This window comes from Mauremys mutica, chromosome 1, assembly GCF_020497125.1.
Source record: "Mauremys mutica isolate MM-2020 ecotype Southern chromosome 1, ASM2049712v1, whole genome shotgun sequence".
NCBI lineage: Eukaryota > Metazoa > Chordata > Testudines > Geoemydidae > Mauremys > Mauremys mutica.
In genome coordinates, this window is record NC_059072.1 from 25,630,817 (window position 1) to 25,658,182 (window position 27,366).

The 27,366-nt window shown below is 46.6% G+C and overlaps 2 protein-coding genes across 5 annotated transcripts in view; one reads left to right on the forward strand and one right to left on the reverse strand.

Annotated features, from left to right (window-relative positions):
• The window catches only part of FAM185A (family with sequence similarity 185 member A), a 76,394-nt gene extending 61,047 nt beyond the window's left edge, over window positions 1-15,347 (forward strand). For both annotated transcript variants that reach the window (XM_045029710.1, XM_045029701.1), the window contains 2 exons: window positions 1,340-1,474; window positions 13,650-15,347. In XM_045029710.1, the coding sequence (XP_044885645.1) occupies window positions 1,340-1,474; window positions 13,650-13,765 (251 nt within the window). In that variant the 3' untranslated portion in view covers window positions 13,766-15,347. The remainder of the gene's footprint in view (window positions 1-1,339; window positions 1,475-13,649) is intronic.
• A 10,029-nt stretch (window positions 15,348-25,376) lies between these two features.
• The window catches only part of FBXL13 (F-box and leucine rich repeat protein 13), a 164,644-nt gene continuing 162,654 nt past the window's right edge, over window positions 25,377-27,366 (reverse strand). For all 3 annotated transcript variants that reach the window (XM_045029732.1, XM_045029741.1, XM_045029724.1), the window contains one exon: window positions 25,377-25,650. In XM_045029732.1, coding sequence (XP_044885667.1) covers window positions 25,473-25,650 — 178 coding nt within the window. In that variant the 3' untranslated portion in view covers window positions 25,377-25,472. The remainder of the gene's footprint in view (window positions 25,651-27,366) is intronic.

A 27,366-nucleotide genomic window follows, 5' to 3' on the forward strand; every position in this document is an offset into this window, starting at 1 on the left:
GTTCCAGGTCAATGGGGGCTGTGGGAAGCGTTGTGGGCCGAGGGATGTGCTGGCCACTGCTTCCCGCAGCCCCCATTGGCCTAGAATGGCAAACCGCGGCCAGTGGGAGCTGCAATCAGCCAAACCTGCAGACGTTGCAGGTAAACAAACCGTACCGGCCCGCCAGCAGATTTCCCTGATGGGCCGCGTGCCAAAGGTTGCCGATCCCTGGGCTAGACCATTGAATTTGACCAAGCAGCACATGAGGATAGAGAAAAAGTGTCTGTGAGCCATCTTTCCATTCCCCTGATCTGGCTGGTTCTTCTGTGCCCATCATAATTTATGGCAGCCTGAATTATGCTGACAGTTGTCCTCTAGGGAGGGTCAGGAACCAATGACATAGAGCTGAGGATATACCACCCTGGGAGTCCCATACACAAGGGGAATCCCCAGCTGCCTTATCAGGGTAGCTCTCTGACTGCCTTGTGCTGTGTGGAGTAGGGATAGGATCAGGCCCTATATGTCTGTTGTTTGCATTTTCTTGTACAGGTAGCATCATGGATATTACTTTGGAGGACTGATATATAAATAGTGTATCAAAGTACTAATTATGTTCTGAGTTGGGCCTACAGTATTTATGTAGCTATATAAAAATGAAAATTTTTGCCAAGTGAAAGCAGGAATCAGACTGAAAATAAAAAACCTTTATTCAGAAAATGTGGTTGAGTTTTTTTGTTTTTTGCCTTCATGCACAGAGCACAGCTACTGAAGATGCTCGATCTAACTATTCCAAATATGTCTCAGACTGGTAACTGGATGGCTCAGCTATTAGCTTCAACCCAACAGGAGGCCCACATTTAGGGAAGTACTTCAGGATTGCTGTTCCAATAGAGGCCAGACTTCCAGTTTTTAATCTCAAAGTTGTGGTAGAGCAGATTACTGAAGCTGTTGTAATGTTGCTAACAGATCATCTGTAAAATGTAATTGGCAATAGCTGTGGAGTAGACAGCAATTTATTCCCCAAGCTAGAATCAGCTGTGAGGCTGCAACTTCTCAATGGATGTGAAGTGCTAGCTCTATGCTATAAGGGGAAGATATCTCAGAAAATAGCTGTTTGTACTGCTGCACAATCTTCTGTTTGCAGTAAGTGAGCATACGTGTGTCCACAGGAGTGCCTTTTATCCTCCTGGAGGCAAGAAAAGAAACCAGCATCTCTGAAGATGCTTGAGCAAAAATAGGACTCTTTCTCTCTCTCTCCCATGTAAGCTCAGAAAAGAGCAGAATAGTGGGGGCCCTCTCTCTGTTTGCATGCTTTGTCTTGGATATTAACATTCATCTCTTTCATTTTAATTTATAACAGGCTGTATTACAGTCAAGGTACCTGCCTCTCTTAAAGCTTATTTACAGTTATCTGGAAGCAAGGTTGATGTGAGCTCAGAGATCCAGTTACAGGAAACCCAGTGTGCCCCTAAAGAGGGTCACATAACTATTACTGGTAAGACTTGTTTTTAATAAATCTATCTGGCCTAAATAAAACATAGATATGTTTGATTATGGTTTTATTGCTCTTGGCTTCTTCCTGTTTTGTCTGTTTCAACTTCTGATGTTTTCTTGTGCCAATGGCCTCCACATCTGTTATTAGATGCCTTTTTTATTTCATGCCTTCGTAAATTACATGTGAATACTGATCACCTGTTTCACTAATTAGAGTTGTAGGGCCAAATTCGTCCCCAACGTAACTTCATTGACTTCTGTGGAGCTACACTGGGCAAGAATTTGGCCCACTGATTTTTAGAGAGAGAAAGAGTATGTTGTTGGTTTAGACAGCTGAGTATAATTAAATAGGTGACAAGCAAATGTGTATTAAAATATAACACAAGAATCTTTACAAATGTGTTCTTCTGAGTGCCTCTGATAACCAGGGTAAAAGGGGCATGCAGCATATTTTAGAATAATACATTTATATATTTTATACCTGATGCTTCCTCTGTTGGGAGGGGAGCCCCTGACTTCCCCCAGTAAGAAAGAGAAGGACAGAGCAGGCACACTGGAATTCAGAGGGGTGAAAAATGGGGGAAGGGGGATGAAAGGATGTTGCAGGAGCCCAAGGAGAACAGGAACCAGGGTGGGCAGGAGCTGGGGGATAGTGGATAAGAACAGAAAGGGACAGTGTCAGGAGCCAGGGAGCAGGGCTTCCTGTAGGAGGGGGGATAGGACTATGTGGGGAGGGGCTGGAGCTGGGATGAGGGAGTTGATAGGAGCAGAGGCGACAAAGACAGGCTAGAAGCACAAAGAAGCATCTGTAACCACTAGAGCACATGCCTGTGCAGAACCTAGAACTGAACCTAGGAGTTCTGAGTCTCTGTGTTCCTCTGCTGTCTGTGAGCTATCTATAGCTGTGAAATCCACTGGCAAAACATGTGTCTCATCCCCCTCTAGTGACTGGTCCACATAGAGGATAACAGTCTACCATTGCTACCAGTCACTCCATTTAGCTTAGGTCTGTGTGATGGAACTGAAGGTTCCCTACCCTGCTAATGACCCATGATGGAATTTATTTTTTTTTATTTTGCTTTTTTAAAACTGTAAGAAAACACACACACAAATCTATATTAAAAGAATATTAAGGTTGCAAAGTCAAGCACTCAAAATGCAAGGAATTAAGGGTGCCTGTATAATCTTAATTTGGCCACTTTGTGCATATGCATTATGAAGCCATCTTTAATTACATGACCACCACCTACTATTTTCCCCTCCCTCATTCAATGCACAGTGTGTAATATAGAGAGGATATGACATTAGAATTTTTAAAAATCAATGTTAAAGGTCCTCAGAGTGACATAATCCCTGCAGGCAGACTCACTTTCCAGATTAAATTAAACAACATGTCACAATGAGTGGGGAGCTGGTGATTGGCCAGTGGTTTGGATCTCATGGACTTAAAAAAACAAACACCTATACCCTTGCAGTATAAAATGTACATGTGAGCTGAGTGGCCCCTCTTCTATCTTTGGGGTTGATCCTTCTGATACCCGGATCAGGCCCATGGGTGTTTTTTTGTTTGTTTTAGGGGGAGGTGGTCAGCATCTACTTCTAACATTCTCTGATTTTTGAGGGGGAGGGATGGGGGCGAATCATCTTTGAAACAGAAATGACCCACAAACCTACCATTCTGCATACAAACAGTTCAGCAGTTTAGACTGACAGTGTCTCCTGATTAGTCAGCCCTCAAATGTACACATCCAAAGGCCACTGGAGTTAATGAGAGTTACATGCTGAAGACAGCATTTGGCCACTAGTTTTCACTTCCCTTAAAGAGCCCATGGCATTCCAATAAGGCACCCGATGACTATGGATATTAAATTCAGTAAGAGATTTTAGGATGATCTGTCCTTGCATCATATGTTGCTTTATTTCTATCTGTGTCACATTTAAATCATTTTAATATTGATTGACTTCAATAATCCTAATGCAGATAGTTTAGAGGAAATAATAGTTCATGTTTACAGGCAGGGTGACCATCTCTACCGTATTTTAATGGGACATTGTAACTGTATTTAGTGCCTAATGTCCCACATTCTAGGAACAAATCAATATACACCTCTACCCCGATATAACGCGGTCCTCGGGAGACAAAAAATCTCACCGTGTTATAGGTGAGACCGCGTTATATCAAACTTGCTTTGCCCCATCACTCCTCTGTTCCTTGTTCCCTGACCGCCCCCTCCAGAGACCCCCATCCCTAATCACTCGCAGGACCCCAACCCCTACCCAAGCCCCGTGGGCCCTGACTTCTCCAACCCCCATCCAACCTCCCCCCCACCCGCCCTCTGACAGGCACTCACCGGCAGCGGCGGGAAGCGGAGCAGCCCGGCCCCAGTCCGCTCCACTCCGCCAGCTCCCAGCAGGGCCGCCCAGAGGATTCCGGAGGCCCGGGGTCTTCGGCGGCGGGGGGCCCTTCCGTTCCGGGACCCGCCGCTGAGGTGCCCCGAAGACCCGCGGCGGGAGCCCCCCGCCGCCGAATTACCGCCGAAGCGGGACCCGCTGCCGAAGTGCGGCGGGGGGGGTCCCCGCCGCGAGTCTTCGGGGCACTTCGGCGGCGGGTCCCGGAACGGAAGGGCCCCCCGCCGCCGAAGACCGGGCTGCGCTTCGGCAGCGGGTCCCGCTTCCCCCCGGCCCCGGCCTCTTACTCCCGGCTCCCTCCTCACCCGGAGTCTCAGCGCCTCGCCGGAACAGCCGCAGCGTGTGGCCGGCGGGGCCTGAGCTCCGTCCCGCTCAGAGCCGCGTGGTGAGGGGGCGGGGCTGGGAGCTCCACGCCAAGCGGAGGGAGCTGAGCTCCCAGCCCCGCCCCCTCACCACACGGCTCTGAGCGGGGCGGGGCTCAGGGGCTCCGCCGGAGACATCAAGCGCTGAGGCTCCAGGAGAGGGGCGGAGGCGGGAGCCTCTGCTGTTCTCTTGGGGGCCCCTGCGGAGCCCGGGGCCCGGGGCAAATTGCCCCCTTTGCCCCCCCCCTCTGGGCGGCCCTGGCTCCCAGCCGCGGCACTCCACTTCCCACCATCGATAAGCGCGGGGAGGTTGGGGAAAGGATGCCCCTCCCCCCCGCACTCACCTGCGGCGGGAAGTGGAGCGACGCGGCTCCAGCCTGCTCCGCTTTCCTTGCCCTGGCCCCAGCCGTGTTGCTGAAGAGCGGCTGGGGAAAGGTCCTGCACTCACCTGCGGTGGGAAGTGGAGCACCACGGCTGGGAGCTGGCGGAGTAGAGCTGGCTGGGACTGGGCTGCTCCGCTTCCCGCTGCCGATGAGTGCAGGGAGGTTGGGGAAAGGACGGTCTCCACACTCACCAGCGGCGGGAAGCGGAGCGACGCGGCCCCAGCCTGCTCCACTCTGCTACCTCCCAGCCGCGGCACTCTGCTTCCTGCCACAGGTGAGTGCAGGGAGGTTGGGGAAAGGATGCCCCCCTGTACTCACTGTGGCGGGAAGCGGAGCGCTGCTCCTGGGAGCTGGCAGGGTGGAGGGGGCTGAGGCCAGGCTGCTCTGCTTCCGCTGCTGCTGGTGAGTGCAGGGGGAATCCCTTCCCCCAAGCCCCCTCACCCGAGCGACATGGCTGGGGCTGGGGCGAGGGAAGCAGAGCGGGCTGCTCCCGGCCCCCCGCTAATCCCCCAGGCCACAAAAGTGCCCTCCCACAGCTCCTGCCCCCCAGACCCTGTGTGGGGGAGCCCCTGATTGCCCCCAAGACCCTCTTCCCCTTATCGAACCCCTCTGGCCTGGCCCGGCACCTTTAACACGCTGCTCAGAGCAGCGTGTCAGAGCTTTACCACATTTTATGCGAACCTGCGTTGTATTGGGTTGCATTATGTCGGGGTAGAGGTGTATTTTGTCCTGTATTTCAGCAGTATTTGGGTAAAGGATTATACCCTGGGATTCTGTACAAATGTATGATTCATACAGTGGATGAATCATACAGTGTATGACTTCATAGTCTGAATATAACATTTTGGGGAGCTGTGCTTTAACAATAAACCTTGTCCAATTCTGTATTTTTTTATACAGTTTTCCTTTGTTTCCTTTAAATGTAGGCTGGCTTCTTTTCACATCCTGCCTTCAACTAATTTAACAATGTCTTATATTAAATGTCAAGATTCCCTTTGTAACATAAAGTATTATTTTTCCAGTAAGATCATCATCTGATACAAGTAGACTCTTTAATAATTACAAATAATTTAATAAAATAACAGATAGGATCCATGGTGAAAAATGTTCCTCCCCTTGGGAACTTTAGGGACAGCATGGCAGCAATTTCATTTGAGTTTTAGCTGCAGAACATATAAAACAGATGAAAAAAATCCGTGTTTGCCAAACCATAAAAAAACCCACATCACAAGGGGATATCAATTTAGACTTTTAAGTCTCTAAGCTAAGAGGTTAGTACAAAAATAGTTAACCCTTCAGAAGCTGGCTGGTTTCCAGGTTGTTAATGCTGGGAACTGGCTGTTTTAAATGGATTTTACATATTTCTTGGGAATTCTAGTGTGAGAGGTAAGTGAAGAGTTCTTCCAGGGGAGAATTGATGTGTGTGACGTTCTGTACCTTGGGGGAACACCCAGCACCCCCATGTTCATCCTTATAATATGATTGTGTGGTATCCAATGCAAAGTTTGTCATGTCTGGTGTCTTTGGAAGGCTTATGATGCACTGAGCATTGTTGTTATAGTAATCATTGTTATAGTAATGTTATTGGTTGTAATTTCATGTATATAGTTATGAGGCTGAAAATGTGTCCTCATGGCTAAAAGCAAGGCCAGGCAAAAACTCTCTAAGAGCTGAGGGGCAGTTCACACCTCGTCAGGGCATGTATGGGACAAACCCAGCCCAGCCTCACGGGAACAAAGGACACTGGCCTAGGCAACAACAAAGGATCTGTTGGACTCTCGAGTGAGTCACCCCCCCTTTCTTTGGTCAGTGTCGGACTGCGATGAGGTAATGCTCACCTGACTCTGAAAGGCAGGGGGCAAAGCCAAGAGAGAAGAAAGAACACGATCAAAGGGAGAGATGTTTGCCATGCTCTTCCTCTCTCTTCCAATTCCATCTACAGACGTCACCACCAAGCGACTGAAGCGCTGATCAAAGGGGAGAGCCTGGCTGAAGGGCAACCAGCCAGCCTGTGGTGAGACGCATCTAAGTTTGTAAGGGCACTGAAAGTGTTAAGATCAGTTTAGAATGCGTTTTGCTTTTATTTCATTTTACCAAATCCGACTTGTGTGTTGACTTATAATTACTTAAAATCTATCTTTGTACTTAATAACTCTGTTTATTCTACTGAAGCTGTGTGTTTGGTTTGAAGCATGACAGAGACTCCCCTTGGGATAACAAGCCTGGTACATAGCAATTTCTTTGTTAAATTGACAAACTCATATAAGCTTGCAGCGGCCAGCGGGCATAACTGGACACTGCAAGACGGAGGTTCCTAGAGTTGTGTCTGGGACCGGAGATATTGGCTAGTGTCATTCAGTTGCACAATCCAAGCAGCGGCTGGTCAAAAGGGCCCACTCATGTAGCTGGAGCAGCTTATGTGCCAGAGGCTGTGCATGAACATCCCAGGAGAGGGGCTTCTCACAGCAGAGCAGGGTAAGGCTGGCTCCCAGAGCCGAGGATTGGAGTGGCCCCGCAGATCACCAGTCCAGATAACACCAGAGGAATGTCACAGGGTAGAATTCTTGCATCAAGTGAGTTCTGATCCAGTCCACCTCCAGCTATAGGAAACCCTCACTGAACCCTGGAGTTTGGTGTAATACTCATGCAACTAGTCCTCTCTCTGCTACTAGGTACAATATTGGTCAAGGCAGTAGCAGGATTGCGAGTTCCTTGGTGGTGCATATCCAGGGGAGCTGGGAGCCTACCAAAGAATGGAGCTGAATTCGACCATAGTATGAAGACAAGAGGGAAACAGCCTAGGGTGAGTAGTAGGTGGAGAATGCTGGGAGGAGAGGTGATGGGAAAGTTAGAGAAGTGGGAAGGCATTTGTTCTCTCTGGAGACGGAGGATCAGTTCAGAGGAGTTGGGGCATTTGCTGTAGGAGGGAGACATGGAAGGAGTAATTAACAAGGATGAGCCCTCAGTTCTCTAAGGAGTCAGTGGGTACTCTAAGGAAATCTAAAAATAGGTTTTAAGAGTTGGTTTGAAAACTCTATGGCCCAATTTCCTTCTTAGCATTGTCGGGCTGCATAGGTGGACAGTGATAGTATAACTCCTTTCCTGGTGCTGATACTAGGCAGACACTCCTATCTTTTTCTTTGGCAATAAGGAAGAAGTGCCTGTGGCCTAACCCCTGGTCCATGCCCACTCACTCAAGATCAGAAGGTATCTACAAACTATGAACTCTGTGTGTGGAACTTCATGGGCAATGGGAGGGGCACAAGACATACAGCAAGGACCTTGTAATTAAAGTGAAGGATGCATGGCAGAATTGACTGGCCAAGAGCTTACCTGGCCACCTGCTCCTACCTGCTATGAGGTGACTGAAAGGAAGATCATGAAGGTACAGGCAGGAATCATTCAGGAGCAAGACAGCCAATGGACAGGTTCCCCCACACTTGCATTGCCTGCTCATGTGCCAAAGAACACAGATTCACTGAGAATAGAGGCTTGCTGTTGTGGAGAGATCTTCAAAGGGAAAGGGGGCTGGTCTCAGGGAACTGGCAGTCAGCCCAGCTATTTCCCAACACCCCTGCCATGAATTTTCTTTTGCTCATCTGGTCAGTTTTAGTGAAATTATCAGTAAGTGGTTTCTGTGGCCTTTCCAACCCAACACCACTTTGGGTCTTCACTCAAGCTAGAGGATCCTGGGACATGAGAATAGCTCTTTCTAATCCATTTGATCTATTTCCAGCATGCCCATCACTGCAATACCTAGCAGATAGCTAGTAAACAACCTTGAAGTTTAAGTCCTTCGGAAAGAATACATCTTTAAGAGTTAGCAAGGAAGCATCATCTCTCTCACCAGCAGAATATCTGGGGAAAGTGAGGATACTCAGTTTCCTATATATCAGCAAAGAGAAACAGCCCCTGAGTTTTTGATTTGGAAAATAAAAGAAGCAAACTAGACAATAAACCTTTTGCAAGAGAAAATCCCAGTGACTGAAGTTTCTCAGGCGTAGAGAGAAGAAATTAACCAGGCATACTATATTCTGTTTCCCAGCAGATCTCGGGCAGAGATACTGCATATGAACATGGAGACAGGCTGAGTAAATTGCATGCTTGGCAGCTTAGTTTGGAATGGGCAGAGAAAGCAATTTGCAGCAGTTTTTATGGAGTCTTATAAACCATGGTGCCTTGTTTTAATCTCAAATAAAAAAAAAGACTAATCTTTTGAGAAGCATCCTGCTCACCCATCCCAGAAGGCAGGGAAAGTTTCACCTAAGCAATCCATTTTCTGGAAGGTCAGAGTTATTGCTCACGTCCAAGAGGCGAGTAAAGTATTGGGGAATAATGAGAAGACTTTTATAAAATCATTGAGCATATGGCTCTCACTTTATTCACCAAATTGAATTATATGGTGTTTTGGCTGGTGTGTGTCAGATGCTTTTAACTTTGCACATAATGTTTTCAGTACGTACTGCACCAGCTAATAGATCATATAACTCTCATATTTTGGGGTCAAAATGGGCCCTTCTTTAGGTGTTGTTTTGGGGGTTGCCTTTATCCCTGTTAAAGAGCAAGGGGTCAATGTATCATTCCTAGTCCCCAGGGCCATCCAGCCTCTAATTTAGTGGTGAGGTTTATAGGGAGGAAAAAAAGTATAGTAGCCTTTTTTATAACTCCAAGGAAAACAAGTCACTGGAGAAACAAGTGATCAGACTGCCATCCCTGGTGGAGTTTGGCCCAATACCACAGATTATGGTTCTGAAGACTGTTGGGGAAGCCACTTCTAAGACTTTCCACTGGTGGAACTTGGCACTGGTGATCCTGCCAGCTTCCATCCTGTCGCCAACCTCTCCTTCCATGGCAAAAATCATTGAGAGTGGAATGGATGAGGTGGCCAGTAACACCCGACATCCTTCAGTATCCTGGATATTTTCCAGCCAGGTTTCAGGCTCCCTTTTGGTGCAGAGACAGCCTTGGTAGCTTTTGGAGCCTGCTTCCTACTGGCCACATATAGTGGTGGACCCGCCATGATAATACTGCTTAACCTGTCAGTGATAGTGACATGATTGACCATGAGATGCTGCTGACTCACCTTCAAGAAATTTGCAAGGGTCAAAGCAATCTGTATGCGCTCCGCTTTTCTCTCGCCAGTGGGTCCCAGAGAGTCAGGGCTCATCTTAGAGGACTTTCTCTTCTGGTATCCCTCATTGTCACTTCTTCCCCACACCTTGAAGGCAATTGAAAAGCCTCTGCTGCATTTTAAGTTTGAGCCCTGATCCCAGCAAAGGAGATCACCCCGATCATTTTCTATATTTTCAAGGTACTTCAAGAATTTCCTTCTTTCCTAGAATCAAATGCTGCTAAAACCCTTGTCACCCAAACTGAGTGGGAAGAGACTTTCTTACAGTTTCACAATGTCCGTATGCACATCTTGGTGAAGCTTTGTTCCTTTAAGCAAGAAGTTAAAAAAAAATCTGCAAAAGATTAAATTCCTTGGAGTTAAATAGAAAGTTAATCCAGCTTCTAACACATTAGATCATCTTGTATCCAACAGATCGATTTTTGATTGGTTTCAGCTTGCATTTAACTCAAGAAAGTCAAAAACTTGTAAGACTTGTCAAGGTTCATTTAAACTAGAGCCTTGTACTGGCAGCCAACCTTTGGTCATGTTCTACTCACAAGGTGAGAATAAAAAGCCACCATTGGCATGGCATTTCTCCATCTGTTTTTGCCTTAACAGAGAGAAATCCAAGGTCTGGACTCCAATTCCAGAGATTGATTTCCTAATTTTCCACATCATCATGTGAAAATGGTTTGGGTAGGGTGGCCATATTTCCCTAACTGAAAAAAGGACACCAGGCCTGAGCCACCTGGTGTCACTCGGGGAGATTCTCCCCAAGCCCTGCCAGGCATTGCGACTGGCTGTCCGAGCCTTGCCATGCAGGGCTGCCACCCGAGCTGCTTGGTGTCAAGCCTGAGCCGTCTAGTGTCATCACTTGCCTGAGCTTCCTGGCGTCGCTGCTCACCCCCCTCAACATTCCTCCATGTGCCCTAGGGGGCGTGCCCCACAATTTGAAAACTTGGCATTTGTCCCTAATGATCAGTTGGCAAGAGCAAACAGGACAAATGGCAAGGTTTCCAAAAATGTCATGATATCCGGGACAGAGCTTAAAAAGGGGGACTGTCCTGGCCAAAATGGGTCGTATGGTTACCCTAGGTTTGGGTTTTAATGTGAATCACAGCTCTCATTTTTATCCCTAGCTTGTAGATGCCATGCATATGATTTTTTGTAGATTTTTAGGTTTGGAGTGGTTATTCTCCTATTAATTCACATTAAAATAAATAAGAAAATTCTGTATCTTGTAATTTAGGAAGGGACCATTTTAGCTTCTCCATTCTTCACGAAAGCCTGTGCATACTTGCCTTTGTCTAGAGAACAATTGTTTTGACTATCAAAACACGTGGAAAGATACTGTTTTCTAGGCATTAAGTTGAAAGGGATGCCTAATGCAGTATGTTTGGTGCATAGCACAGATAGCATGAATGGTGTGCTTTGAAAGTAAAGCCCTGTCCACACTGACAAAAACCTAAATGGCTTTTGCTATCATAGTTTAAATGTGTTGGCAAGCAGTCTTCAAAACCTACGTAGAGCCTCCTTATTCAGAGCACAAGCACTGAAAAGTGTTAAGACAAAACTGTGCTCAAGAACTACTCTGGCAAGACTCCAACACAGTTTTATAAAATGTATTGTAGCTTAGTTGGACAGTTTTCATGTGCATTAAACTATGTTACGCTCCTGAGCCTGATTTAAACTGCTAATGGGGATGGGCTCAGGGATCTGTCCCCCCGGGAGCTCTTGGTGCCATGTCGCAGGGAAGTGGAACTTCAGACACTGGGCTCTGGTTACAGGGAAGTTGGTCTTGTGTTCCCCACCAGGGTGGCCAAGACAAAACTCCAAAGGAAGCAAAAGGAATTAATCATTTTTATTAAAACAGCAAATACAAAACTGGAGGCTGAGTCCAGACAACTTTAGAACTTTGAAACATCTCGGATATTTTTTCTGTTAGTTTTGTTACAAGGTTTTCTCCAGCTCTGTAGCAATAATTTAATAAGAGGTAAATGATGCATGAAATATCATCAGTGCATATGCTGTGGTGCTTGCTGGAGTCTATGAAAACACACCAGAGAGATTCACACTTGGCATAAAATGCTTATTACAGCCAGGCATCTTCAACTCCCACTTCCATCTCCTGGCATATATTTCTGTGCTCCACCTATTTGCTCTGTCACCTCTTCTTACAGCCTAGAAAAATGGCTGCATTCTAGATACCATACAACATTACTAAGGGAACAGCTGAAAATTGATTTCCTTCATATTTTTGTCAGCTTGTTTTTTTGACACTTGGAGGTTATTTCCGGTTTAAAATTCAGTCCAATTTCATGTTTTAAGGGCTGTCTCTACTTAGAAGGCAGATTCCCTTTTCATTTCTATTCTTCATTCTCCTACAGAGAGCTATGGCAAATGAAAAGTAATAGAGATTAAGATAAAATTTCTGAGGAACTTAAAATTTCAGCAATGGCAAATATTCTGCACACCCCATCTGCCCTACATTGTCATGAACTCCACTTTTGTTTTAAAATGTTTTTCAAAGACAGACATTTGGAGTGTTTGGGCAGATGGCGTTGAGAAACCTGGGATTTGGCCCAAATGCAGGAAGGGAACCAATAGGAGCAAAGCTTCAATGGGATCCAGGTTGCCATGGGGACTGAGGAGAAAGCACTGGAGCATCCACATGGAGATCCCCAAAGCACTTGCACCATCTGTACGTTAGGAAACTGACATCCCTGCCTGCTCTGTGGGAGAGCTGGGTAAACAAACTGTCTTCTCAGTTGCTTTGAAATAGTTTCCTTGTAGGTTGACATGATTTTGTCCAGAGTCTCACAGTAGCCACCACTTATCGACGCCGTAGAACCGCAGTAGTAGCGGCAGTCTCTTCTCAAGAAGAAGACTTGGATTCTGGGGATGAAAACTGGCCAATTGAAGTCATGGCGGGAACACAAAAAAAACTTTTGTAGTGATAATCAAGATGGCCCATTTAAGACAATTTGACAAGAAGCTGTGAGGATACTTAACATGGGGGAAATAGATTCAGTGTGTGTAATGGCTCAGTTATTTTTCTCCTGCTGACAACAGTTCATCTTAATTAATTAGCCTCTTAGAGTTGGTTGGGCAACTCTCACCTTTTCATGTTCTCTGTATGTATATATATCTCCTCACTATATGTTCCATTCTATGCGTCCGATGAAGTGGGCTGTAGCCCACCGAAGCTTATGCTCAAATAAATTTGTTAGTCTCTAAGGTGCCACAAGTACTCCTGTTCTTTATGCAGATACAGACTAACATGGCTGCTACTCTGAAACCTGTAAAATGATACTGACTTTCTCCCTTATTGTGTCCATTTAGACTGCAAGCTTTTCAGGGTAAGGACTGCTGCTTACCGCGTGAATGTAAAGCACCTAACATAACAGAGCCCCAATCTCAGTCACTGCTGTAATAAGAATAACATTTCCACAAGTGGCAAACTGGTCCCAGTAAATCAGCACTATAGTACATGGCCTTCACCATGTTTCTTAGACTAGGGTGCAGCTGAAATGAAAGCTTCTTGCTTCCATGACGGTGTGTTTCCAAAACTTCTCTCTTTCGCTAACGGAAGTTGGTCCAGTGAAAGATATTACCTCATCCACCTTCTCTCTTTTCGCACTGCAATTCTAATCTACATGTTTTTATGGAATAGAAAATATTATGAGTCTCCAGATTCATTCCACTGGCATATTACTGAAAGAATGCAGAGAACAAATGGTATCATGTGAACAAGGAAACACAAATCTTAATCCCATATCTTAAGAAATGTACCAAATTTTGCCAATAAAATCCTCTTGCAGAATGTTTCCAGAAAGCTCTGAATAAGCTTATACTGAAGAAACTGTTAATGTGTCAGAATAGCAAACTGAATGCAGTTTTGTTTTTCAGGTCATATGAATCAAATGAATGAAAGAGACAAATGGATTAAGGCTGACACACAGGATGGCACAGTGCATCTTAAAAGCCAGAGCTGGTTCCAATCGATCAAGCTGCAGGTTTCTTGAGGATGTAATAGGCCAAAAGTATTCAAAATCAAGGAACGGTGAAGAAAGGTTACTGTACAGTGATGGTGAATGCTACTTATTAAAATACAGTAAACAATATATTGTGAGGACTTTTTACCCAACCTTTGTATATGTTAAATGACTGTTATTTGGCTCCTGTATGAAACGAGTTTTACTGTTAGTGCCTTCTACAGTTGCACAATCGTGTGTATTCAGGATTTGTGTAAAACTCGACCCGCACACCCCGCCTATTCTGAAAGCTAGTGAATTTCAAGTAAAAGTATAAAGCCACTGCAAAGAACATTTTCAACACAGGTTGATGCCTGAAAATACAAGAATTTGATTTAAGCTTTGTGATGGTGCCATATTCTGTATGCTGCTTTTAAATGAATTCTTATCATTTGAAATTTGTGGTTTGTGCATAATGCTGAGCATTTCCTTTTACTGAGTTATTTATATAATGTGTGGGATAAAACCACTTTTAGGGTTGCAGTTCACATTTGATCATAAGTAGGCGTTTTGGCTCCTAAGAAATCAGTCTACAAGTCTATGACTTACTATACTGCGCTGTGTGTAAAACTGGTGGTCAAGCTCCTGCACATCGAAAGTGTGAGAGCTTATTTTATGCCCTCATGAACCTCTCTCATCTGTGGCTCCACTGACGGAAGGGCCAGAGAACCCCTTCTTTATTATACTACTGGGGATGGTAGCAGGGTGCAGTCCCAGAACATGCCCCCTTCAGTCCCCTCCTGGTTCTCCCACTAATTCACAGCCCAGAGAACTTAAAATAACATTCCTGCTCTTGGGGGTCTGGGTTATTAAGTCCTACAGAATATGGTCTCCTTGGGCCCTTCAGCCTCAAATCTTCTTGAGGCGTCTAATTCACTTTTGTCCAGGACTTCAAGTCCCAGCTCTCCCTTAGTTCCCTCTGACCCATGGAGCTCTGCCAATCCCTGGTCTCTCTGGAGAATTTTTTTCCGGGTCTCCTTTTGCCCTGGTCTCAAGCTTCTCAAACTTATTCCTTTTGGTTTCAGGAGCTCCACAGCCTCCTTGCAATTCATGGCAGGCTTCCTCAGTTCAGCAGCATCCAGGGTCTGATCCCAGTCCAAGGAGCCTCCCTTGGTCCCTGCACTGCTACGTCTCTTCGGGACTGTGGTGTAATTCATAATAAACTTCCTCAGCTCACCAAAGCCAGGTTTTGTTCCAGGCTACAGAGTCTCCCCCTGTCTCTGTGCTCCCTTCAGTTCTCACTCTCCAGACTACCTGCCTTGGAGCCACCTAACCACTGCACACCTTCTCTCTGCAGTTATAACTCATCTGAGCTCTCCCTGGCTTTTATGAAGGCCGTGTGTTCTTCACATTCTCACCTGAACCTGAGCCCCACAGCCTCAGGTGGTTGACAGAGGGTCAGTCACAGGTAGGGACTGGATCCATCTCCCCTTAAAGGGCCAATCACCCATTTTGATTACCACTACAAAAAGTTTTTTTTTCTCTCTTGCTGGTAATAGCTCACCTTAACTGATCACTCTAATTAGAGTGCGTATGGTAACACCCATTGTTTCATGTTCTCTGTGTACATATATATCTTCCTACTGTATTTTCCACTGCATGCATCTGATGAAGTGGGCTGTAGCCCACGAAAGCTCATGCTCAAATAAATTTGTTAGTCTCTAAGGTGCCACAAGTACTCCTGTTCTTTTTGCGGATACAGACTAACACGGCTGCTACTCTGCACCCTGTGATAGGCACTTTAGGACTAGTTCTCTCTACTTGTTCTCTTTTGCTGCCATAGCAGTTTAAATTCTTTCATCTTCCAGGATGCCGTCAGCACCACGTTAACAGCCAGCTCTGAGTTATACCTGCAGTTGAACAAAATATTGTTTGTTTAAGAAAGAGTGAAGAAACACACACTCAGAAAAGCATCTGAACTTCACTTTACATAGCCCACACCTAGAAGAGTTTCTGAGACTTACTTGCATAAAAGTTGGGAATTATGGATCTTACATATCCGTATAGAGTGTCCTGTTCTCTCCAGCTGGAGCTCTAGCCTGTCAATGACAGAATCCCAGGCATACTAAGTGTCACAATTCAGGACAACTGCCTCTGTATTCCCCTCCATGGTCAAGCAAGAGTCCCCATTCTTAGGCTCTCGGCTCCTTGACCATCACCTCTCTTGGGCAGACACCCACATCTCTCCCTTCTGACCGGGGGTTTTCCAGGCTGCAGAGTTCCCTGCCTATACTTCGTTATTCCCAGTGAGCCAGACTGCCTAAACAGGCCAGTGTCTGCACTTCGCTCTCTCTTAGAGGCTATAAACAGCAAGATTGTGCACAGCTATACATCACCACACGGCCATTTCTAAACAAGCACATTTATTCTTAAGATGAAAGCATTACAGAGAAAACGTGTTAAAAACAGTAAAAGAATCTACACGCATGCTAATAAGCTTACCAGAGATCAGACACACACACCCTCCACCTGGGGCTCTGGTAGGAGTCACTCCTTGAGACTCTTCCCACAGAGGGTTTTTCTGTGGTAACAAGTTCATAACAGCTTTAGCTGAGAAGAAGCCCTCCCTATGATAGGTTAGCTTTTCCTTCATACAGCTTGGGCCTTTGATCGTCAGTTTCCAGGTTCAGGTAATCAGCATGTCAGAGTCTAGCTTTAAAAGGCTGGGTTTTTGCATAACTAGAGGTGGGAAATTTACATTCACCTCCCACTAGAGATTCCTGAGGAAATACATAACACTTTTTGTCCAAAAGTCCATTCTTGTCTGATCCGTTGTTCAATACAGTCCTTTGGCGTTCATAACTTTTGCATTTAATACAATGGGCTCCAAAGCTACTTAAACTTAGTTCAGTAAGGTTTGTTTTCCCAAAAATATTGCAAGAAATTGCCATATCTGTCACTGTAAGCCCACACAATCCGTCTATTCCTTGGCTTCCTGAAAGACATCTTTTCTGGACCCCCTTTTCTGGCCTTCAAACAATCCCCTAATCTCTCCAAACTCATCATCAGAAGCAAGCTCCCTATAGACCAAGGGTTGCCTACACTACAATATTATGTCAATCTAAGTTACGTGGATGTTCAACCACCGCAGTAATTAAATCACTTTTGCATGTCCACACCATGCTCCTTGTGGCGGTGCGCTTCCTCACCAGGAGTGCTGGCACTGATTTAACTGTCAGTGTGGGGCATTATGGGATGGCTTCTGACTGACACTCCACTACATCGAGCTAAGCACTATGCCTCTTGTGGAGGTGGAGTTATTAAGTTGGTGTAGCAGGTGAGTTATGTTGTCAGGAGTGACATTTTTGTGTCGATGCTTACAGAGTTAGGGCGATGTAAGCTGCCTTGCATTGACCTTACTCTGTGGTGTAGACCAGAGCCAAGACAGCAACTCAGACCAGCACCAAACCCTGCCAGAACAACAGATGCAAAACCTGCAGACATATCTCCACTGTTACAATGATCAGCACTCCCCACAACACAGCTTTCGAGATTGATGGGTCCTACACATGCTTATCATATGTAGTGTACCTCATCCAGTGCACTAAATGCCCCGATGGCAACTATCTGGGTGAAACCAGACACTCACTACGCTCTAGAATAAACTCACACAGGAAAATTATAAAAGACAAACTCACTATATCCCCTGAGGGTGAACACTGTTCACAAAACGATCACTCCTCAGCCTCAAAGGAAAGTTGCACAACGCTTTCAAAAGATGAGCCTGGGAGCTTAAATTCATAACTTTGACAGACTCTAAAAATCATGGACTGAACAGAGACGCTGGATTTATGGCTTATTACCACAGTCTGTAACTCACTAACTCCCCACCCCCGCTTCCTTTTTTCCATATGACTGGAGTGGTGTTAACTGGCCACTTCACCTTGAATGGTCTCTTGAAATATGTGTTAACTACTTATGCTAAACAGTCTGTTCCATCTTGTACTGAACTATGACACTCTGGCTCTGGGTGTGTTTCCCAGACCTGAAGAAGAGCTCTATGTAAGCTCAAAAGCTTGTCTCTGGGCAAGTCTACACTACAAAATTAAGTTGACTTAAGTTATGTCAATGTACAGCTGCTACAGAAATTAAATCGCTTTTGCATGTGCACACTATGCTCCTTGTGTCTGCGGTATGCATCCTCACTAGCAGCGCTTGCATTGATTCAGAGAGCAGTGCATCGTGGGTAGCTATCCCACTGTGCAACTCGCCACCATCTAGCTCAGGGTCTTTGGCAAGGGTTTCCAATGCCTCAGGGGGCAAACGAGTCATGCAGAGGCAACTGGGAACGTGGGTTCAATGTCCCAACACGCAGTTTTCTCCATCCCTTAATTTTATCTGCATCCCATAATGTTTCATGCCTCTTTTCAAAAGCCCCACAAAGCCATGCAGCCACCATCTGTGTGAAAAGCATGGATCCTACACAGCTCTGCACTGTGGTGATGAGCGTTGTGAGCACGGCAAGCCTGACCCTGCAGTATTTGCAGAGCAACCAGAGAAGCCTCGGAGAACATGATGATTCCTTGGAGGCTAGTTTGCTGTGGGACATAAAAAGAAACAATTCAAGGTTGTTGTTGGCGTTCACGGAGCAGCTGCAGGTAGCGGAACGCTGGTTCTGAGCCCAAGAAACAAGCACTGACTGGTGGGATTTCATCGTTATGTAGGTACGGGATGACGAGCAGTGGCTGCAGGACTTTTGGCTGTGCAAGGCCACATTCCTGGATGAATGTGCAGAGCTTGCTCCAGAGCAGTGACACCACAATGAGAGCTGCACTGACAGTGGGGAAGCAACTGGCGATCGTGTGGAAGCTTGGAACGCCAGAGCACTACTGGTCAGTGCGGAATCAATTTGGAGTTGGAAAGTCCACGGTGGGGATTGCTGTGATGCAAGTGAGCAGGGCCATTAATCGCCTCCTGCTACGCAGGGCTGTGACTCTGGGCAATCTGCAGGACATACTGGATAGTTTTGCAGCAAAGGGTTCCTGAACTGCCTAGGGGCAATAGATGGCTCACACATCCCTATTTTGGTACCAGACCACCTTGCCGCAGAGTACATCAACAGAACGAGCTACTTTTCTATGGTATATTGCAAGTGCTTGTGGATCACCAAAGATGTTTTACCCACATCAGTGTGGGCTGGTCAGGGAAGGTGCAAGACACAAGCATCTATAAGAACACAGGACTGTTCAGAAGGCTGCAAGCAGGGACTTTCTTTCCAGACTAGCGGATTACCATTGGGGGTATTGAAATGCCAGTAATGATCTGGGGTGACCCAGCCTGGCCCTTACTCCCGTGGCTAATGAAGCCATACACTGGCCACCTCAACAACTGCAAAGAACACTCGGGAGTGAAAGTAATTTAAGGGACTTACCGGTACATAGGGCCGGGGTCCTGAGCAAGGTGGTGGGCAGGGCCTTTAAATCCCCAGGCCCTTTAAATCACCACTGGAGTGCCAGGGCTCCTGGCTGCCACTGCTACCCCAAGGGGCAGCTTCCCCAGGCCAGCAATTTAAAAGGGCCCTGGGCTCCTGGCAATGAAAAAATATCCCAATGGTTATAGCTGCCTGCTGTGCTCTTCAGAATAGCTGTGAAGCAAAGGCGAGGGGGGGGGGGGGGAGTTTCCACTGTGTGGAGGTTCAGAGGTGGAATGGCTGTCCACTGATTTTTGAGCAGCCAGATACCAGAGCTATAAGAAGAGCTCAGTGGGAAGCGATAAGTCTCAGGGAGGCTTTGAAAGGCCATTTTAATAGTGAGTAATGTGTGTTGCTGTATTGCACTTTGCCTGGCATTGGCTTTTTGCACCCCGGTACGAACCTTGTAATGAGTGCTGTGTGTGTAGTAATATAACATTGCAAATACACCTCTTGCTGTTATCTCTGAATGGTGTCAGCCCCAGCCTGCATATGTTGTGAACTAATAAAGATGAATTAAGCTTCCATAAATAGACTTTTATCCAAATCCAGGCAAACAGATGTATTAATGAAACTTTATAAATGCCGTGACAAGAACCTTTGAAGGGGAAAGAACAGTCATTTTCGTTTCACAAACACATACACCAACCATGTCTCTCACAGGTCAGTGTATGTGCAGCTGTGATTGTCTATGATTGTCTGCCCTGGGGTGGAGTGGTAATGGGAGTGCAACGGCCCTGGACACCATGTGCAATGGCGGGAGTGTGTGTAGAGAGGTCCCGGAATGCAGTTCTCTATGGGCTATAGAGGGAGGCGAGCGTGGGTCTTCTGAACCTGAAGGTGAACAAGAGTCTCCAGCATGTCTGTTTGCCACTTGAGAAGCACTAGCATCTTGCACTGCACATCTCTCTCCTTTCCCTGTGCTTTTCTCCTCTCCGCTCTGTCTCTGTCCATGAGTGTGATCCACCAAGCCCTGTGCTCGGTATGCGAAGCACCAGAGGTTGCAGGATCTCTTGGAACATGTCATCCTGCGTCCTCTTCCTTATCCTCCTCATCTGGCTGAGCCGCTCCGCTGGTGTGGATAAAGAGATCCTCAAAGCCACATTTCCAGCTGCAAAAGATACAATGTAGAGAGGTGCTATTGTGAGTGTATTCACAAGATAAATGGAAAGTTTGTATACTGAACTCACTCCCCTGGATCCACACAAGGGACAAGCACTACATTCTCACTTCTCCTTGGGATTCAGAGAGCACGGTGGCAGTCCCAGCCATGGCGAGTATGACCTGGGGGAGGGGGTGACTTGGGAAAAGAATGGTGGGTAGCTCATGGGCATGTGTATATGTGGATGGGGCAATTGAACTGAATACTGGCACCATTTTCCACAGGCGGTGGTGATTGTCGCTGATATCTCACTTCTGAGGGTAATGGAGGCTGAAAGGGACAGCTCCTGCCTGCATCCAGCTGCAGACCGGGTCCACACGTTGCAAGCCTGTGTGCTGCAATGGTGCTTGCTGAAGTAATTGCTGACCGGCGTGGGAAAGTGTTCTACTGCAGCGGAAGAAACAAGGCAGCCCTCCCCAGAGACTTTCGGCAGACAATTGCAGAGGACCTCCTGGAACGTTTTCTCAAGATCTGTATGGAGGATTCACAGGACATCCTGGTGTACATAAACAAGCTGCTCCACATGTCTCCTTCTGCCTAACTGTACAGGAGAATGAGAAGCAGATAGCAAGTCTACCTCTATTGGTTATTTCACTACCTCTTCTACCATGATTCAAAAAGAGTAAATGTACAGATCTGTCCCTGTTATATCAAAGCAAACTGCCTACTTCCCAGAGGTCCCTTCCCCTGCACCAGGCTCGCCTGTGCTGGACTGTCGGGACTGCCTTGACTGCTCTAGAGTCAAAAACAGGTCTTGGCTCACTGCATCACTGCATCCCCTATTCTCGTGGCCCCAGACTCATCCTCCTCTTCCTTGTCCAAAACCTCCTCCCCACTGTTCACTCTCAGTGCCGGTGACTCTGGCTCCTCCTAAGCATCCACGGATAGCATGTAGCTCTTTGTAAAAGCAACATGTCTGCAGTTTTGCACCAGAGCGACTGTTAGCCTCCCTTGCCTTCTGGTACACCTGCTGCAGCTCCTTGGCTTTCACGCGTCACTGCTGCAGGTCCCTCTTGTAGCCCTTCTCCCCCAGGCCACAAGTGATCTGCTCGTAGATATTGACGTTTCTATGGCTGGATTGGAGCTGCGCCTGCCCAGCGTCTTCTCCCCACAGACCCAGGAGATCTACCACCTCCTGTGTACTCCAGGCAGGAGTGCGTCTGCAGGGTGAAGCAGGCATGGTCAGCAGGGCAGTTGCTAGGTGAGCTCTCCATGCCGAGCAAACAGGAAATGGAATTTCAAAAATTTGTGGGGATTTAGAGGGGAGGGGCGTATACCTGTGTATCTTGCTGCCGGGCAGTGGAGTTCAAAATCGTGACCAGAGTGGTCACAGTAGGGCATTGTGGGATACCTCCTGGTGGCCACTAAAGTTGACATAAGTAAGGCAGGGTTTACACTGACACGGCGTCAACCTGACTATGTCGACTCAGCGCTACACCTCTCGTGGCAGTGGAGTTATTAAGTCTGTGTATTTGGTGAGTTACATCACCAGGTGCAACATTTTAGTGTAGACACTTACAGAGCTAGGTTCATGTAAGCTGAGCTGCCTTATGTCAATCTAACTCTGTAGTGTAGACCTGGTCTCTCTCATCAACAGCAGTTGGTCCAGTAAAAGATGTGATCTCACTCACCTTGTCTCTCTAATACCCTGGACTGATGTGGCTACACCAACACTGCATATGTGTTCCTTGGCTTGTCCTTGCTCTCCTTCTCACTCTCTTTTAGTTCAGGGTCCTGATGTGTAAAGACAGGACTTCCTTTGTTCTTCGCAGAGGCAAGTGTTCAAAGTTTCATTAGCATTAGGAAACATGACTTCCCATTATGCCATTTCCACCAATATATAATCTTCAAATTTCCTTCATATTAGCCTGGTTGTCTGTGACCAACTTTAAAGAGTTATTTCCTACCAGGGTGTGGTTAGATACCTGGTGAAAGGAAATGCCTTCCTTGCTGTAACCGAGGCAAAAGGCCCTTCTTTGGAAAGAGTCTTTTCAAGTGTAAATTGCCTTACACCTCAGGAGGCATTAGTCAGAGCCGAGGTGGGCTTGCAGGTTCAGGCTGGCTTATCTTGTAGGCAGTTATAGTTTGATTGCAGATGGACTAAAACCACACAGAGGTAAACCTCCGTGAACAGGCAGGCACTTGCCATGTCACCATTAATGTGACACTGTACCTTCCTTTCTGTTGTTTCTAGTAGCCTAGTAGGAGGCAATGATGATGTGGCTTCTCCTTGGAGCCCTCCCCAGGGCAGGGAACAGCAAGAGGAACTCTTCACTACGTGGGGCGCAGCGTGGCGAGGCAGCAGCGTACCTGGGAGCGGGTGCTGCTGTAAAACAGAGGTAGGCAGAGGCATGCCAGGTAGAGAGGGGAGACTTGGCCCTCAGCACGTCTCTTCATGGTGCTTTCGGGCCTGCATGTGCTGCCTTGCTTATGTGCCCTACACAGCAGCAGCGGCGGAACAGAAAAAAAGCTTTAAAAATTGACTAAAGAATTTCCCACGTCTTTGCTTCTGTAGGTGGAGCTGGACACCCGGCAAAAGAGCAGTGGCTGAAGCTGCTGCCTGGGGTATGTGTAGGCGGCACAAGGGGATGCCAGAGATTCCTCTGCCTTCAGCAATTTGGTGGGGAAAGTGGCTGTACAGGGAATGGGGGAGGGGTAACAGGGACCAGAAGTGGGGAGAAATGGGGATACCCCCAGTGCCTGCACTCAGAGCTGTTTAGTCCTTTACCCCCTGCCCCGTTACTTGTTAACTTGCCCCCATCCCCTTCCCACCTGACCTCAGAAGTTCACCCCCCCCCGCAAAAAACCTTCCTTTACCCCTTCAAGCCTTGGCTGGGAATCACTCCCCCACCCCCACCAGGCCCTGCTCCTTCTAGAGTCAATAGTTGCAGAGGTGGCGCTGATAAAGTCAAGGTTGGTTACAGTCCCTGCTCCCTCCACCCCATCTCTGCTCCCTCCACCTCATCTCTACTCCCCTGCCACATCCCTGCTTCCACATCATCCTCCCACTTCCCTCATCAACAGGATGCCCCCAGCCCCATGGATCCCTGCTTCCTCCCCAGCACTACAACTTTTCCTTTCTACCTTCCAAGTCTCTGCTTCCAGTCCCCGCCATGCCTGCCCCTTGGGGTCCCTGCTTATTGCAACTATGGGTGCCTCTAGGAGCCCTAGTTATGGCTCAGGACCCCAAAGCCAATCCTTGGCCTGAATAACAAAAAGGAGGTGGTAGCCTCTAACTGGCCGGTCAGAAACTAATTTCAAAAATCTATGTTGTCAGCATCCCTTTAACAAGTAACTGTTCCCCTGCAGCGTATGCTCCTCAGGTACTGCAGTGTTGAGCTAGTGCATGGGAAACTTTATTCTGGTTGCATTGTTAAGCGTGAGGGACATGAGTCATGTAAACAAAGACCAAAATGAATAAATAATGTACAGTCCACCATGGCTGTTTAGACTGTGAGCTCCTTGGGGCAGGAATTCGTTCATACTGTTTATCTAGCACCTAGCGCAACAGGGCTCCGATTTTGGTTGAGGCCTCTATATGTTGCCACAATACAAATGCATAATAATAAATTAAGCTTTTAAAAGCCTTTGTCTGCCTGCAGTACAGTGGTATTTGTACGGGAGGTACACAAGTTTGGTTCTCAAAACTGAAATTTAATCTGAGGCCATCAACCCTCTTAGTGAGTGCAGCTGGCGGAGAAAGGAAAAGGAGAGGTCACAGCCCCACTGCTGGTCATAATTCCCCATGGGCTCTGTCTCTGTGTGTGCACTTGCACGCTAAATCACCAGGCTACGTTGTAAAGCCAGCCCATTCTACTGTTTCACAGTGTAAGTGCCATTGTCAAGGCACAACAGGGAGAAAATAGAGGGCACCATTATTACCCTTCATAGCACTTAATTAAAACTACATCAGTCATTGCTTTCCCCTTAGTCTATGTAGTTTTTGGTCTGGGGACAAGGGGTCTTGAGGTGGAGCAACACTGATAGTTTGAAATGGCAGATGTAAAAAATTAATGAAAGCATCTGATGGGTTTTAATTTCCTGAAGACATTTTCAAACCCAAGGCTTCTGTTAACTGTTTTAGTCAAAGGGGACACCTATTGTTTTGTGTCCCACTGTTTTGTTCCTTGATTGGTACCGTTCTAGGATCAGTCTTAGAATTAGCTCCACACAGCTCTATACTACCACATGGATGTGCACTCACTTAAATGGAACACCAAGCAGCAGCAAAAGTGTATGGATACATTTTACAGAATCGGCACCATAGGTTTTTCTGCTAATTTTTCAAAGTCCCTTTGGTCCCTCTGTCTTCCACTGTGCTGACTCTCTCAACTCGGTAATTTCATATCACCGAAGGTAAAAATCTAATGCTTCATGTTTAAAGTTATTTAGATGCCTAAAGATCCAGCTAGGTGTCCAGAAGGATTTTCAAAAATGCCTGTGCACCTAGCGCCCATCAGTGGCAGTTAGGCACCAAGGAGCCTAATAGGATTTTCAAAAGCCCCAAGCTGTAGCTTTAACAATCTGGCCTTAAGTAACGCGGAGAACCACATTTTTAGAATGAGAGGCCTGAATGTGCAATTACTGCAATGTATGTGCAAGTGACCATCTGAAGGCACAAATATGATATTTGCATATGTAGTGGGGTGGGGGATGGTCATATTGATATATGTCCTTGATATGAACTAATTCTGTGGGGTGCTGAATTTCCAGATTTTTGTGAGAGCTCAGGGTTCTTGTTCCCTCACGGGGGCAAGCCCTAGTCAGACCCTCTTGATAAATAAGAACACCACACACATAGCTTTTTATTAGTTACATATCGTGAAAGTATAAATACTGCTTTGCAAGCTGTATAAATGCTGCTCACGCCTGGAAGATGAACACATCTGAAATTTCACTAGATTGAGTCAGCATCTGAAAGCTCACTAAAAAATTAAGCTAGCAATTTCATTTCTTTGCACAGTAATTGTGAATGCGGGCAGCAGTACTGCTGCTAAGAAGATTTGGAATAAACGCTTCACAATTCAACTAGAAAATCCACTTTATTAAATGACTATTTTGGAAACAGGAACTTGCTGTTTCATTTTTACACTCTCTGCTGAAGAAAACTTGAAGCACAGAAGATGTTATGCAGCTTCTTTGTTTTCATTCTGGTACAAGGCTTTAGCTTTTTCAGGTCCTGTTTTGGGTTTCTTGTTGAGGGAGAGTACACCGCCGCCGCTATCATACCCAAGCCATGCAGGAGGGTCGGCATCATTATATTCCTGCTTCTCTAGCTTGGCTGAATATTTCAAAACAGCTTGTCTGAAACAAAAATGAAAATTAATATTAGTGCACAAGAAATTTCTACCAAGAACATTTGTAAAAAATATGACCCCTCAGGGCCAGATTCTCAGAGTGACCATATTTCCTACCCCACTATGCCTTTTGAGAAGCAGCAGGTGATACAATAATGGTCTTAGCTTCAAATTCTATCCTGGTCAAAGTAATTATTTCATGCTGTATGAAACATGCAGTACTGTGGGTGGCTCTATGGGTCATGCTGTTATTTGGGCATCTCCAGATGAGTTGGGGGTGTTACTGTGAAGTCACATTCTCAGCTGCTAGTGGGGAGCAAACATTCTGTAGTGCTGTCAAGTGACAGCTCTAGCTGATGCTGAGCTAGCATGCATGGGTCCAGCCACAGCTCTGGCCTAGCTTTCCTTGGCCACTGTGGAAGTTCCAAGGACACAGCCTTTGGTTTGGGGTTAGGGAAGGGGGCGGGGCTATGACATACCCCAGTACATTTTTCAGTTTGTATAGAAGGGTTGGCCAAACTTACTGACCCTCCAACCAGCGTATGACAGTCTTCAGAAGTTTGAGAGCCAGGGCACACCTGCCAGGGTCAGGGCTTCAGCCCCGCAGGAGGCGCGTGCTGGGGCTCAGGGCTTCAGCCCTGCTCCCGCTGAAGCCCCGAGCCCTGGCAGGTGCACCCTGCTGGGCAGAAGCCCCAAGACACACACACACACGCCCGCCCGCTGGGCAGAAGCCGCTATCCCACCACCCCGCTGCAAGGCAGAGGTCCCAAGCAGGGACTGTCTCCTTGTAGAGCGCCTTGCACAATGGGGCCCTCAGTATGATTGGGGTCTCTGAGTGCTCTCCCTATATTAAGATGTTTAGATTATGCTAGTGCCCAAAGTGTGCAAGGCACTTTATAAACACAGAAGGAGGCACCATCTATGCCCAAAAGAGCATCGAATCTAACGGGACAAACACGGAGAAATGTTTACGCCCGACAGGCAGAGCTCAGGGGTAGGTGGATCACATTATCTTGTTTGGTTTTCAGTTGAATACAGTAACTTCTCCTCTAACCAACATCCAACCCTCTCACCTACTCCATTCCTCACAACCACCTCCAGCTTTACGTCCAGGATCCTTATGCATTCACCCAGCATTTACATTTCTTCCCTCCAGTATAAAAGCTGTTCACTCATACAACAAACAAGTATAAGAAATAAGATGGTGATGTAGGTGCATGTTTTTGTGTTAGGTATTGGCCTCAGGCAGGATTTGAATGTGGAGAGGGCCAGTGGGTTTCTTCACCAGCTCAGGGAATGAAGCCCGTACATAGGGGGCAACATGGAAGGAAGTGGGAAGATGGCTGTGGGAGAAACAGGCAAATGCAGCATTGTGAGTGGCATCATTAGCAGCAACAAAGGGAACGGGTGGCTGATGCAATAAGAGACAAGGTTGGCTAAGCAGGAAGAATTCCTTTCTGACCACAAAAGCACATTTTAAAGCTCCAACATTACATCATTTAGTTGTTAACACATTCCTGTTAACAAGATGAACACAATAGTATACAAGTGTTTTTATACAAGCAAACCTATGATACGGATTAACCCATGTGCAGATGTATATGGTGGGAGAGAGACTATCGCTATCTAGTACAAATGCCACTTGTCCAGGTCCACTTTCCCTTTGCTTATGGAAAATTGCTTTCAATGGATGATGGCTAAAGGGTGGATCTTACTGCACTAT